At 42.5% G+C, this 14,052-nt stretch overlaps 1 protein-coding gene across 4 annotated transcripts in view; it reads right to left on the bottom strand.

Annotated features, from left to right (window-relative positions):
• Window positions 1–1,554: 1,554 nt before the first annotated feature.
• The window catches only part of MGME1 (mitochondrial genome maintenance exonuclease 1), a 22,288-nt gene continuing 9,790 nt past the window's right edge, over window positions 1,555–14,052 (bottom strand). For 3 of the 4 annotated variants that reach the window (XM_025398326.1, XM_025398327.1, XM_025398328.1), the window contains 2 exons: window positions 4,361–4,493; window positions 1,555–2,729 (listed from right to left, as the gene is read on the bottom strand). In XM_025398326.1, the coding sequence (XP_025254111.1) occupies window positions 2,568–2,729; window positions 4,361–4,493 (295 nt within the window). In that variant the 3' untranslated portion in view covers window positions 1,555–2,567. The remainder of the gene's footprint in view (window positions 2,730–4,360; window positions 4,494–14,052) is intronic. The other variant, XM_025398329.1, reaches the window with a different exon arrangement.

Below are 14,052 nucleotides of genomic sequence, written 5' to 3'. Positions count from 1 at the left end.
TACTTCTGAGAAAGCCTCCTCAGAAAAGCAATATACACACACCTCCTTTAAAAAAATTTAAATTATCTCTCCTTACTTTGAATGCTCAGTTTCATTTCACTGGAGTTTCATATACAGTATATCACTTAGGCAAAAGAGATCGCAACCAACAATTCCTAACGCACGTGTTAATTTTTTTTTTTTTTTTTGAGACGGAGTCTCGCTCTGCTGCCCAGGCTGGAGTGCAGTGGTGTGGCCTTAGCTCACTGCAACCTCTACCTCTTGGATTCAAATGATTCTCCCGTCTTAGTTCCCCAGGTAGACGAGACTATAGGTGTGCACCCCCCAGGCCCAGCTAATGTTTTTTTAGTAGAGAAGCAGGGTTTTACCATGTTGGCCAGGCTGGTCTTGCACTCCTGACCTCAAGTGATTCACCCGCCTCGGCCTCCCAAAGTGCTGAGATTACAGGCATAAGCCACTGCGCCTGGCCTCATACATGTTAATTCTTGAAAAACCACGACTCATTTAGAAACTCAAATTTGACTTTCTCATCCTATGCTTTTGTAGTAATAATTTTTTTCCATTGACGTTAGCATCTCAGGAGATGTGACCCCCAAGGAGTATCACAATTGTCAGGAGAAACTGGGGAGGCCTTGAGCTCAAGGAAACCTGCCCAGGGATTTACCTTCTCTGTTCGTATACCAAGCACATCCTCCTGGTCACACTCTTCTGAGGGGCTCCCTCATAGAACTTTTCAGGCCACCATTATCTTGGGAGACTCGTGGTACAAAGTGACAGGTCTGAGGCAAATTTCTATTTACACAACACCTGTATTAAAATGAAATTTTGCAGCTGGTCAGTGACTCGTGCCTGTAATCCCAGCACTTTGGGAGGCCGAGGCAGGCGGATCACCTGGGTCAGGAGTTCGAGACTAGCCTGGTCAACATGACAAAACCGTCTTTACTAAAAATACAAAAATTAGGAGGGCATGGTGGTGCACACCTGTAATCCCAGCTACTTGGGAAGCTGAGGCAGGAGAACTGATTGAGCCTGGGAGGTGGAGGCTGCAGTGAGCCCACTGCATCCAGCCTGGCTGACAGAGCCAGACTGTCTCAGAAAAAAAAAAAAAAAAAAAAGAAAGAAATGAAAAGAAAAGAAAAAGAAATTTTGCTAGGTCTAGCCTCCTAAATTCTAGGTTGAGGCTTATTAGAGCAGAGTGGCAAACTCTGCTAGTACAACTTTTAATTACCTCACTTCATTTTTGACTGGAAATTACAGGCTACAGAAATATGTATCTGCAGCTTGAGAAAAACCCACATGAATGCAGAAGTGTATAGAGATAATACAAAGGTCCCCGGTCCCCCTTGATCCTCCTGTCTCCTACCCGAATCTTGCTTTCCTTGCCAGGTGACCATGGCTGAGGGCTTAGTGAGGACGCTTTCTTTTATGCACTTACATAGAACTCTCACCAAGTTATTGGGCTGGTGGTAAACCTCTGAATTATAAACAGAGTGCAAATGATTTCCAGGTTTATAAGATTATCCTATAAACACACAAAGTAAACAAAACCAAAGCTTCATTACTCATATCTTGTATTTTATTTCTTACGAAAATGGCTACCCAAAGAAGTCATTGTAGCAGGCTACTATTTTAAGGCAGCAACTATAACTTAAATGCTAACAGACTCACTCCATAAGACAGAAAACCCTTCCCCAGGGCTGTAATGGGCATTTAAGTTTCCCAAACCCAGTGACAACTAATAATTTTTATTACCTACTGAATAGAAACAAATGGATTTTAATAGTTCCCCTCCCCTATAGCTGAAAAACTCCACAAACAATAATTGACTCTATCTACGTGATCCCTTGACTCACGCCAGAAATAGCTACTAAAACACTTACAATTGTGATGTTCAAACTGACCTCTGACTACTTCTGGGGGTTATTTGGTGTTATGCAACAGCATATTGCCAGCGACATAGTGAATATACTCTGTCTTTATAGTTGGCAATGTTTAGTTGAGGCTAATCACGTATTTATTTTTTTAAAAGGTTAAATGTAAGCTTTTCCCAACTGAAATATATAGAAAACCCCAATGTATGAAACAAGTTTTAGGCATTGGTGTTGGCAGCGGTAGTGGGCTGATGTGTCCTCCCTGCACACAGCTGGGGGTGTATAGCCCCTTCCCCTCTGGGTGAACCCTGGGGAAATCTTGGCACCCTCAGCCTCACTGCCTTCCAATCTCAGCTCAAAGACTGGGCATCCTGCCTGGGATTCCCCCGCAAAAAAAGGTCCCTCAAGGGAGTCCAAGAGTCACCAGCGTGACTGCCCATCCTGCGTGTCCTGCTTTCAGGTAAATAAGAGGTAGCAGAGCTGGGATTTCGCATGCCGAAGCCTAGCTCTCTACATCTAGACTTTGGGGCTTTTCAGTCTTTCTGGTAACAACACATTTCAACACATTAATATTTCTACTTGTGTTCATGTAGCACTCAGATCCAGTGGCACCTCATTTTTACACTGGAATAAACAGCAATATATGTTCCCAAACTGTGAGAAGGTGCTGAATGTTCCCAAATAGCGTCCTGTTCCCTATTCTGGTTTCTGAATATTCTGGTTCTTTTTCTTTTCCGTATATTCTTCTAGTCGAAGAAGCCACTTGGCCCAGTACTGGGAACAGAGCTCTGCATCCATGAAATGTGGGTGGGCAGGTGATCCGTCTTTGTAGGCCACCACAATTAAGCCACACTGAACCTAGGAAGAAACACAGGGCAATTCTGGTTTCACTACAGTAGTCCAGAGTTTAGGTTCATTTCCTTCTTACTCCAGGGCAAACTCAGTATAAAACAATCTACAGGATATCTCCTAACTCAGTTTCTAAAGTGGGTTGATCAAAGGCTGCACCAGGACACAAGAACAAAAAGATGACAGATAAAACATTAAAGACTGGACTGTGATCATTACAGAGCCACTTAAAAAAAAAAAAAAAAAAAAAAAAAAAGCCCAAGAGGGTGGAAAAGTGCTGTTTTTTTCCTTCTTTGAGACAAGATCCCACTCCCATCATCCAGGGTGGAGTGCAGTGGCATAATCTTGGCTCACCGCACTCTCGGAGCTGAGGCAGGCATCATTTAAGGCTGATTTTTCTTGTTTTTAGTAGTGATGGGGTTTTGTCACGTTGCCCAGGCTGGTCTTGAACTCCTGGGCTCAAGCAATCTGCCCACCTCGGCCTCCTTCAAAGTGCTGGGATTACAGGCATGAGTCACCACACCCAGCCAAAAAGTGCTGTTTATTTATTTAGAGACAGTCTTGCTCTGTTGCCCAGGCTAGAGTGCAGTGGCACAACCTTGGCTCACCGCAACCTCCGCCTCCTGGGTTCAAGCAATTCTCCTGCCTCAGCCTCCCAAGTAGCTGGGACTAGAGACACACACCATCACGCCCAGCTAATTTTTGTATTTTTAGTAGGGAAAAGGTGTCGCCATGTCAGCCAGGCTGGTGTTGAACTCCTGACCTCAGGTGATCTGCCCACCTCGGCCTCCCAAAGTGCCGGGATTATAGGCTTGAGCCACCACACCCGGCCTATTTATTTATTTTTGAGACAGGGTTTTACTCTGTTGGCCAGGCTGGAGTGCAGTGGTATGATCTCAGTTCACTGGAACCTCTACTTCCTGGGCTCAAGCAATCCTCCCACCTCAGCCTCCCAAGTAGCTGGCACCATAGGTGTGCGCCACCACGTCCAGCTAATTTTTGTATTCTTTTGTAGATATGGGGTTTCACTATGTTGCCCAGGCTGGACTTGAACTCCTGAGCTCAAGCAATCTGCCTGCCTCGGCCTCCCAAAGTGTGTGAGCCACTGTGCCCAGCCAAAAAGTGCTTTTTTAAGTGGGAGAGGAACAAGGAAGAGATTAAATGGTGGGATAAAAAGAGATTAAAAAAAAAAAAGAGTGAAAACCTCAAGGAGTTCTATTTTTTAACTTTTTTTTTTTTTTTTTTACAGTTTTTCTCCTCCTACCCCTCTGACCAAGAAGTTTTTTTTTTTGAGACGGATTTGAGATAGAGTCTCATTCTCTTGCTAAGGCTGGAGTGCAGTGGCGCAATCTTGGCTCACTGCAACCTCACCTCCCGGGTTCAAGCAATTCTCCTGCCTCAGCTACCAGAGTAGCTGGGATTACAGGCATGAGCCATCATGCCCAGCTAGTTTTTGTATTTTTGGTAGAGACGGGGGTTTCACCATATTGGCCAGGCTGGTCTCGAACTCCTGACCTCAAGTGATCCACCTGCCTTGGCCTCCCAAACTGCTGGGATTACAGAGCCACCGTGCCCGGCCTGGAGTCACAGTTTTAAGTAAGCACTGAGCAAAGCTTTAAGTAGAGGCTCGGTGTCCTGACCTGAAAGCTGTAATTGGTGTCATGGTTCATGGCACCCATGTATGCCACAACTTGCAGTGGGTTGTCAAATGTACTTTGAATAAAAGGCTTTGGTTTCTCTGATGTCTTCCAATCAATCACACACAGCTTGCCCCTAAAGAGAAACCACAGGAAGACTTTGTAAGTAATAGATCACACTGAAAATCTCTACTAGGTTAACCCTCCTCTTACGTATAGTTTGTTGTCACCCAATGACCATGGCTCCTATTCACCATTTTTTTCCTTTTTTAAAAAAGAGATGGGGTTTCATATGTTGCCCAGGCTAGACTCATACTCCTGGGCTCAAGTGATCCTCCCACCTCAGCCTCCCAAGTAGCTGGGACTATAAGCGCACGCCACCACTTTTTCTTTCTTTTTTTTTTTTTTGCATCAAATCACCAGTGGATTTCTCCCTCCATCCCCTATCCTGGTGGGGTTTATACTTGCCAATAACTGGTGACTCTCAAAGGACTCTATCGGTTCAATCTGTCTTTCATGACTTCAATTTCAAAATCAGCAGTTTATAGGAAGATTTTGTACAAAGCATATACATTACTTACATGTCACTATAGCTCTAGACAGAGTTACACCTCATGCAAACTCAGTCTAGAGCAGCACTGGCTAAAATAAATAAAATGTGAGTCGTGTGTCATTTTAAACTTTCTAGTAGCCACGTCGGAAAAAAAAAAAATATGCAGCTGAAATTTTAATATTTTACTTACCCAACATATCCAAAATATCATTTCAACATGTAATCAACAAATGATTAATGGGATATTTTACATTCTTTTGTGTACAGAGTCATTGAAATCTAGTTTGTATACTGTCACAGCACACCTTAGTTTGGCCTGACCACATTCAAATGCTCAATAGCTATAGGGTTAGTGGCTACTCTACTGGACAGTGCAGGCTTACAGATAATTTTATTGTCTTTATAATGGTTTTGTAATACTGCCAAGTTTGACAATCTATGTAATTGAGGAAAGGGCCCCAGTAATTCTAGAAGGCTGACATTCCTGGTTCTTTTTTTTTTTTTTTTTTTTAGATGGAGTCTCACTCTGTCGCCCAGGCTGGAGTGCAGTGGCATAATCTCGGCTTACTGCAACCTCTGCCTCCTGGGTTCAAGCGATTCTTCTGCCTCAGCCTTCTGAGTAGCTGGCATTACATGTGTGTGCCACCTCGCCCAGCTAATTTTTGTATTTTTAGTAGAGATGGGGTTTCGTCATGTTGTCCGGGCTGGTTTCAACTCCTGACCTCAAGTGATCCACCCACCTTGGCCTCCCAAACTGCTGGGATTACAGGTGTGAGCCACCATGCTATATTTCTGCCACAGACCACTGTTTGTAGCAATGTACTGTAATTGTAGAACTTAATAAATGAAAAAACAAAACAAAACAAAACACCCTAATAGCATTCTGAAAACTATAAAATATTGATCAAAGAAACCGAAAATGATACAAATAAATGGTAAGATATCCTCTGTTTATGGACTGGAAGAATTAATATTGTTAAAATGTCCATACTATCCAAAGCAATCTATAGGTTCAATGCAATCTTTATCAAAACTGCAATGGCAGGCCAGGTGTGGTAGCTCACACCTGTAATCCCCAACACTTTGGGTGGCCGAAGCAGGCGGATTGCTTGAGCTCAGGAGCCCGAGACCAGCCTGGGCAACATGGTGAAACCCTGTCTCTACGAAAAATACCAAAAAATCAGCCAGGTGTTGTGGCTGGAGCCTGCTGTCCTGGATACTCAGGAGGCTGAGCCTGTGAGGTGGAGTTTGCAGTGAGCCGAGATTGCACCACTGTACAACAGCCTGGGTAACAAAGCCAGACCCTGTCTCAAAAAATAAAATAAAATAAAAATAAACAAACAAATAAATAAATAAATTCTGCCAAGCATGGTGGTTTACACCTGTAATTCCAGCACTTTGGGAGGCCAAGGTGGGCAGATCACCCGAGGTCAGGAGTTCTAGACTAGTCTGGCCAACATGGTGAAACCCCGTCTCTACTAAAAATACAAAAATTAGCCAGGCGTGGTGGTGTACACCTGTAATCCCAGCTATTCGGGAGGCTGAGGCAGGAGAACTGCTTGAACCTGGGAGGTGGAGGTTGCAGTGAGCTGAGACTGCACCATTGCACTGCAGCCTGAGCGACAAGGGTGAAACTCCATCTCAAAAAGAAAAAAAAAAAAAATTCCAACATCATTTTTCACAGAAATAGAAAAAAAAAAAATTCCTAAAATTCACATGGAACCACAGAAGACTCCGAAGAGCCAAAGCAATCTTGAGTAAAAAGAACAAAGTCAGAGGCATCACATTCCCTGATTTCAAAGTACAGTCACATGTAGCTTAATGACGGGGATATGTCCTGAGAAATGCGTGGTTAGGCAATTTTGTCATTGTGCAAACGCAGTATGTTACACAAACCTACGGAGGATTGCCTACTACACACCCAGACCTTTGCTCCTCGGCTACAAACCTGTACAGCATGTTACCGTACTGAATACTGCTGGCATATGTAACACAATGGTAAGCATTAGTGCATCTAAACACATCTAAACATAGAAAAGGTACAGCAAAAATATGGTATAAAAGATAAAAAATGGTACACTTGTATAGGGCACCTACCATGAATGCAGCCTGTAGGACTAGAAGTTGCTCTGGGTGATTGAGTGAGTGCGTGAGTGAGTGAGTGGTGACTGCATGTGAGGGCCTAGGTGGGACATTACTGTATACTACCGTAGACTTTATAAACACTGTACACTTATGCTACACTAAATTTATAAAAAACATTTTTCTTTCTTCAATAATACATTAACTTTAGCTTACTGTAACTTTTTTACTGTATAAACTTCTTTAATTAATTTTTTGAAATGGCGTTTTGCTCTTGTTGCCCAGGCTGGAGTGCGACGGTGTGATTTTGGCTCACTGCAACCTCCGCCTCCCAGGTTTAAGCGATTCTCCTGCCTCAGCTTCCCAAACAGCTGGGATTACAGGCATGCACCACCACGCCTGGCTAATTTTGTATTTTTAGCAGAGATGGGGTTTCGCCATGTTGGCCAGGCTGGTTTCAAACCCCTGACCTCAGGTGATCCACCCACCTCGGCCTCCCAAAGTGCTGGGATTACAGGCATGAGCCACCACGCCCGGTCACTTATTTAATTTATTGACGCTTGTAATAATACTTATCTTAAAACAAACACATCGTACAACTATACAGAAATATTTTCCTTTTCTTTTTTTTTTGAGACAAAGTCTTGCTCTGTCACCCAGGCTAGAGTGCAGGGGCGCAACCTTGGCTCACTGCAACCCCCCCTTCTTGGGTTCAAGCAATCTTCCTACCTCAGCCTCCTGACTAGCTGGGATTACAGGCATGTGCCACCACGCCTGGGTAATTTTTTGCATTTTTAGCAAAGATGGAGTTTCACCATGTTGCCTCAGCTGTTCTCGAACTCCTGACCTCAAGTGGTCCACCTGTCTTGGTTTCCCAAAGTGCTGGGATTACAGGTGAGAGCCACCATGCCCCAGCCTCTTTCTTTATATCTTTATTCTACATGCTTTTTCTATTATTAAAATTATTTTTTACTTTTTAAACCTTTGTTAAAAACTAAGACACAAACATACACGTTAGCCTAGGCCTATACAGGGTCAGAATCATAGTAAATACATAAGCCAGTAATAGTTGTTTATTACCATTATCAAATATATACTGTAGTGTACATAATGGTATGTGCTGTTTTGATATGACTGAATAGTCGGTTTGTTTACACCAGCATAACCATGAACACGAGTAGTATGCTGCACTAGAACATAACATCAGTAGATGATAGGAGTTTTTCAGCTCCATTATAATCTTATGGGACCACTGTTTACATGCAGTCTGTTGTTGACTGAGATATTGTTATATGGAACATGGCTGTATAAGGTAAAGCTGTTGTAATCAAACAACAGCATGATAATGGCATAAAAACAGACACCTTAAACCAATGGAACAGGACAGATAGCCCAGAAATAAAACCATGAACTTACAGTCAATCGATTTTCAATAAAGATACCAAGAACAAACGATGGGGAATGCCTTGCCAATTGTGTTAGGAAAACTGGGTATCAACTTGCATAAGAATGAAATTGTACCCTATCTCATACCACATACAAAAATCAACTTAAAATTTAAGACCTGAAACTGTAAAACTGCTAGAAAAAAACAGGAGAAAAGCTCCCCGACACTGATCTGAGCCATGATTTCTCGGACAGAAGCCCAAAAGCACAGGTAACAAAAGCAAAACCAGACAAATGCATCCAATTAAAAAACTTCTGCATAACAAAGGAAACAATTAACAGAGTGAAGATACAACTCACTGGGATGGGAGAAAATATTTGCAAACCACATATCTGATAAGGGGATAACATCCAAAATACATAAGGAACTCAAACAACTAAACACTAACAAAACAAGTAACTTGATTAAAAAATGGGCAAAGGAGCTCAATGAGTATTTCTTAAAAGAAGACATGAATGGCCAACAGATACATGAAAAAAAGCTCAAACTCTCTAATCATTAGTGAAACGTAAATCAAAATTACACTGAGCTATTATTATCTCATGCCTATTAGAATGGCTATTATCAAAAAGACAAAAGGGAAGTGCTGGTGAGGACTGCAGAAAAGAGAACCCTGGTAAACTATTGGTGGGCATGTAAATTAGTATAGCCATTTGAGAAAACATCATGGAGGTTCCTCAGAAAACTAAAACATCTAAAAACTAAAACCAGAACGACTGTATGATCCAGGAATCCTACTTTTGGGTATGTAGTCAAAGGAATTAAAATCAGTATGTTGAAGAGACACCTGCAATCCCAGGTTCACTGCAGCATTATTCACAACCGCCAAGATGTGGAAACAACCTAAGTGTCCATCTATGGATAAATGGATCAAGAAAATGTGGAGATGTGTATATATATACACACACACATTCAAATATATGTATCTCTCTCCACATTTTCTTTACACACACATGCACTGGAATACTACACAGCCTTTAAAAAGAAGGAAATTCTGTCATTTGTGACATGGGTGAACATGGTGAACATTTTGCTGAGTGAAATAAGCCAGGCACAAAAAAACAAATACTGCATGATTTCATTTATATGTGGAATCTAAAAAAGTCAAACTCGGAAATAGAGAGAGTAGAATGGTGATTAAAACAGGATAGGGATGGGGAGTGGGGAAGGGGAAAGGGAAGATGCTGATCCACGGGTATGAGGTTTCAGTTAGGTTAGAAGAATAAATTTTAGTGATCTGTTGCACAGCATGGTGACCACAGTTAATAACATATTGTATATTTAAAAGTTGCTAAAAGAGTAGATTTTAAAGGTTCTCACCACCAAAAAATGATAAACAGGTGAAGTGATGGATATGATAATTAGCTTATTTAATCTTTCCATTAGGTATACATATATCAAAATATATTGTAGCCCACAAATATATACAATTATTATTTGTCAAAAACATTTTTTAACATCATAGCATAAACCCAAATTGAAAGCGCAGTTAACAGTTCACAAATAGCTCTTAAATGAAAAGATGCTCAGTCTCAATTATGTAAAATGCAAATTAAAAACACAATGTTATCGAAATTACTAACACTGTATTGTTAAATGTATTCACTCACATTCTTGGTAATTTAAAATGCATACCCTTGACCCAGCAACTTTCCTAAAGAAAGTATAGGATAGCAATGGCTTGATATCCTGGGTACAAGTGAAGTGACAAGTGCCTGGGAGATTTAAGAAGTAGTCATGTCCAGGTCTACTTCAGACCAACTAAATGTATTGTAACTGCATGTATCACCCGTCTAAAACAAACAGGCCAGGTGTGGGGGCTCACACCTGTAATCCCAGCACTTTGGGAGGCTGAGGTGGGTGGATCACCTGAGGTCAGGAGTTCGAGACCAGTCTGGCCAACGTGGTGAAACCCTGTCTCCACTAAAAATAAAAAATTAGCTGGGCATGGTGGCGCATGCCTGTAATCCCAGCTACTTAGGAGTACAAGGCAGGAGGATCGCTTGAACCCAGGAGGTGAAAGTTGCAGTGGCCCGCACCATTACACTCCAGCATGGGCAACAAGGGCGAAACTCCATCTCAAGAAAAAAAACAAACAAAACAAACAAATGAATCTGTGCATCTGCCTAGAACAGTTCTGTAATATACAGAGAGGCACATTCGCTGCAGCACTGTTTGTAATTATGGAAGACTCGAAATAACCGGAATGCTCCCAATAGGGAAATGGATAAGGCTCATTCATACAAAAGTATATAAAACACGAGTTAAGAGAGAAGTAGGGCCAGGTGTGGTGGCTCAAGTCTGTAATCCCAGCCCTTTGGGAGGCTGAGATGGGTGAATCACCTGAGGTCAGGAGTTCAAAACCAGCCTGGCCAACATGGCAAAACCCCACCTCTATTAAAAAGGCAAAAAAAATTAGCCGGGCACCTGTAATCCCAGCTACTCAGGAGGCCGAGGCAGGAGAACTGCTGGAACCCAGGAAGCAGAGGTTATAGTGAGTCCAGATTGTGCCACTGCACTCCAGCCTGGGCGAGCAAGACTCTGACACACACACACACACACACACACACACACACAGAGTAGTAGATTGGGCAAGGTGGTTCACGCCTGTAATCCCAGCACTTTGGGAGGCTGAGGTGGGAGGATCACACTTCCTTCCCAGTTCTAGATTAGTCTGGGCAACTCAGCAAGACTTATTTCCATAAAAAATTAAAAAAAGAAAAAAGAAGTAGATCAAAATAATAATGCCAACATCTACTGAATATATAGTATGCATTAAGCACTGTTCAGGGAATATCTCATTTTATCTTTATAACAACCCTATGAGGTAGGTACTACCATTTGTCTTATCTTAAAGATGAAAAAATTCATACAGAGAGCGACTAAGTAACTAATCTAAGGTTGAGATGAAAAGCCAAGCCAGAATCCAAACTCAAGCAGCTGGCTCCTGAGCCCAATATCTTACTAGCTTTGTGATACTGTGTATCTAGAGATGTCTGTATATTGTGACTCTCACAGTTCTGCAAGAAATCATACATAAGGGCTGCCTATGCATGGGTATTATACATAGCATTGTGTGCTAAGAGTATAGAAGGCACATATTCTTAGGTTCTCCTGATGCTATGTCACGGATCATTGGTCATTAAAAAAAGAAAAACACCAAAAAAGAGCGTAGGAGGTAAACCAGAAGATAGTGCCAAATTTAAAATGGCAATCACCTTTGGCCATGGGTAGTTCAACAGAATTTGGGGTTAATCTGTAATGCTATATTTCTTTAAAAAAAAGATCTCCCAGGGATAGGAAAAAAAAAAGTTGTAAGCAAATGCAACAGTGTTAACTGTTAATTGTGGGTGGTAGAAAATTATTATATGAGAAAAGAATGTTACAGATCTATAAGAAAAGATCTCTAAGATTTTTAAAAAATAATTTTTTAAGTGGAAAAAGCAGGGTATAGCATGTTGTGTTAAAAAATGAGTGTGGAGACAAATGATTGTACAGATGATTATAAAATATCTCAGGAACACAGGAACTTTTTAAACAGAGGTTTAATACAGAGTGGGTGTAGGGAGTTACTCTTGATAGCATATTACTCATTAAAAATTCAGCAGGGCTGGGTACAGTGGCTCATACCTATAATCCCAGCACTTTGGGAGGCCGAGGCAGGCAGATCACCTGAGGTCAGGAGCTCAAGACCAGCCTGGTCAACATGGTAAAACCCCATCTCTATGAAAAACACAAAAAAGAGCTGGGTATGACAGCAGGCGCCTATAATCCCATCTACTAGGGAGGCTGAGGCAGGAGAATCACTTGAACCCAGGAAGCAGAGGTTGTAGTGAGCCAAGATCTCGCCACTGTACTCCAGCGTGGGCGACAACAGCAAAACTCCTTCTCAAAACCAAACAAAACCGGGCAGGCGTGGTGGCTCACGTTTGTAATCCCAACACTTTGAGAGGCTGAGGCAGCAGATCAGTTGAGCCCAGGAGTTCAAGACCAGCCTGAGCAAAATGGTGAGACCCCACATCTACAAAAAATAGAAAAAGTAGCTCGGTGTGGGGGTGCATCCCTGTAGTCCCAGCTACTTGGGAAGCTGAGGTGGAAGGACAGCCTCAGCCTGGGGAGTTAGAGGCTGCAGTGAGCCCTGAATGCATCACTGCACTCCAGCACGGGTGACAGAGTGAGACCCTGTCTCAAAAAAATAAAATAAAATAAAATAAAAAATTCTTATCTGGGCGCGGTGAATCACACCTGTAAATCCCAGCACTTTGGAAGACGGAGACAGGCGGCTTGCTTGAGTTCAGAAATTCTAGACCAGCCTGAGCAACATGGCAAAACCCCATCTCTACAAAACATACAAAAAAATTAGCTGGGCGTGGTTGTTCACACCTGTGGTCCCAACTACTCAGGAGGCTAAGGTGGGAGGATCGCTTGGGCCTGGCAGATGGATGTTGCAGTGAGCCAAGATCACACCACTGCACTCCGGCCTGGACAGCTGAGCAAAATCCTGTCTTTAAAAAAAAAAATTCTAGGCCAGGTGAAGTGGCTCAAACTTGTAATCCCAGCACTTTGGGAGGCAGAGGCGGGTGGATCACTCAAGGCCCAGAGTTTGAGACCAGCCTGGCCAACATGTCGAAACCCCATCTCTACTAAAAACACAAAAAAATTAGCCAGGCGTGGTGGTGGGTGCTTGTAGTCCCAGCCACCTGGGGAGGCTGACACAGGGGAACTGCTTGAACCCAGGAGGCGGAGGTTGCAGTGAACTGAGATTGCACCACTACACTCCAGCCTGGGTGACAGAGCAAGACTCTGTCTCAAAAACAAAACAAAACAAAAAACAACAACAAAAAACCTTAGTTTCAAAAATGTTCATATTACCAATATTGAAGCTGACTTAAAAAGCAAAAAACAAACAGTGCTATGGACATATTTTATCATCTCTATGATAAGCATTGGGTGTCAGGAACTTCTTGTAGGCCTTGGGTGGAGGTGACTGTATGGCTTCCTTAGTTTATCTAAAGGGCAGCCAAAAATAGTCAATTAAATCTCTTGGTACACAGGGCTCTTCTCAGATATGACGCAGTTGTGCTATAGGTGGTCTAGGCCAGGCGCAGTGGCTCACGCCTATAATCCCAGCACTTTGGGAGGCTGAGGTGGGTGGATCATCTGAGGTCAAGAGTTCAAGACCAGCCTGGCCAACATGATGAAAACCCATCTCTACTAATAACACAAAAATTAGCCAGGTGTGGTGGCGTGCACCTGTAATCCCAGCTACTCAGGAGGCTGAGGTAGGAAAATCGCTTGAACCCAGGAGGCGGAGGTTGCAGTGAGCCGAGATCGTGCCATTGCACTCCAGCCTGGGCAACAAGAGTGAAACTCTGTCTCAAAAATAAATAAATAAATAAAAAATAAAAACATTAGGTGGTCTAAACAGTTTTCAGACTATCAAGGGTGTCCACTCTTTTGGCTTCCTGGCCCACATTGGAAGAATTGTCTTGGGCCACACAATAGCTGATGAACTGTAAATAAATAACCAAAAAAAAAAAAAAAAAAAAAACTCATAATGTTTTAAGAAAGTTTACGAATTTGTGTTGGGCTGTGGATTGGACAAGTTTTTAA

The sequence above is a fragment of the Theropithecus gelada genome, chromosome 10 (genome assembly GCF_003255815.1).
Source record: "Theropithecus gelada isolate Dixy chromosome 10, Tgel_1.0, whole genome shotgun sequence".
Classification (NCBI taxonomy): Eukaryota; Metazoa; Chordata; class Mammalia; order Primates; family Cercopithecidae; genus Theropithecus; species Theropithecus gelada.
The sequence above is the reverse complement of the archived record's forward strand: the minus strand, read 5'-3'. Positions and strand labels throughout refer to the sequence as shown.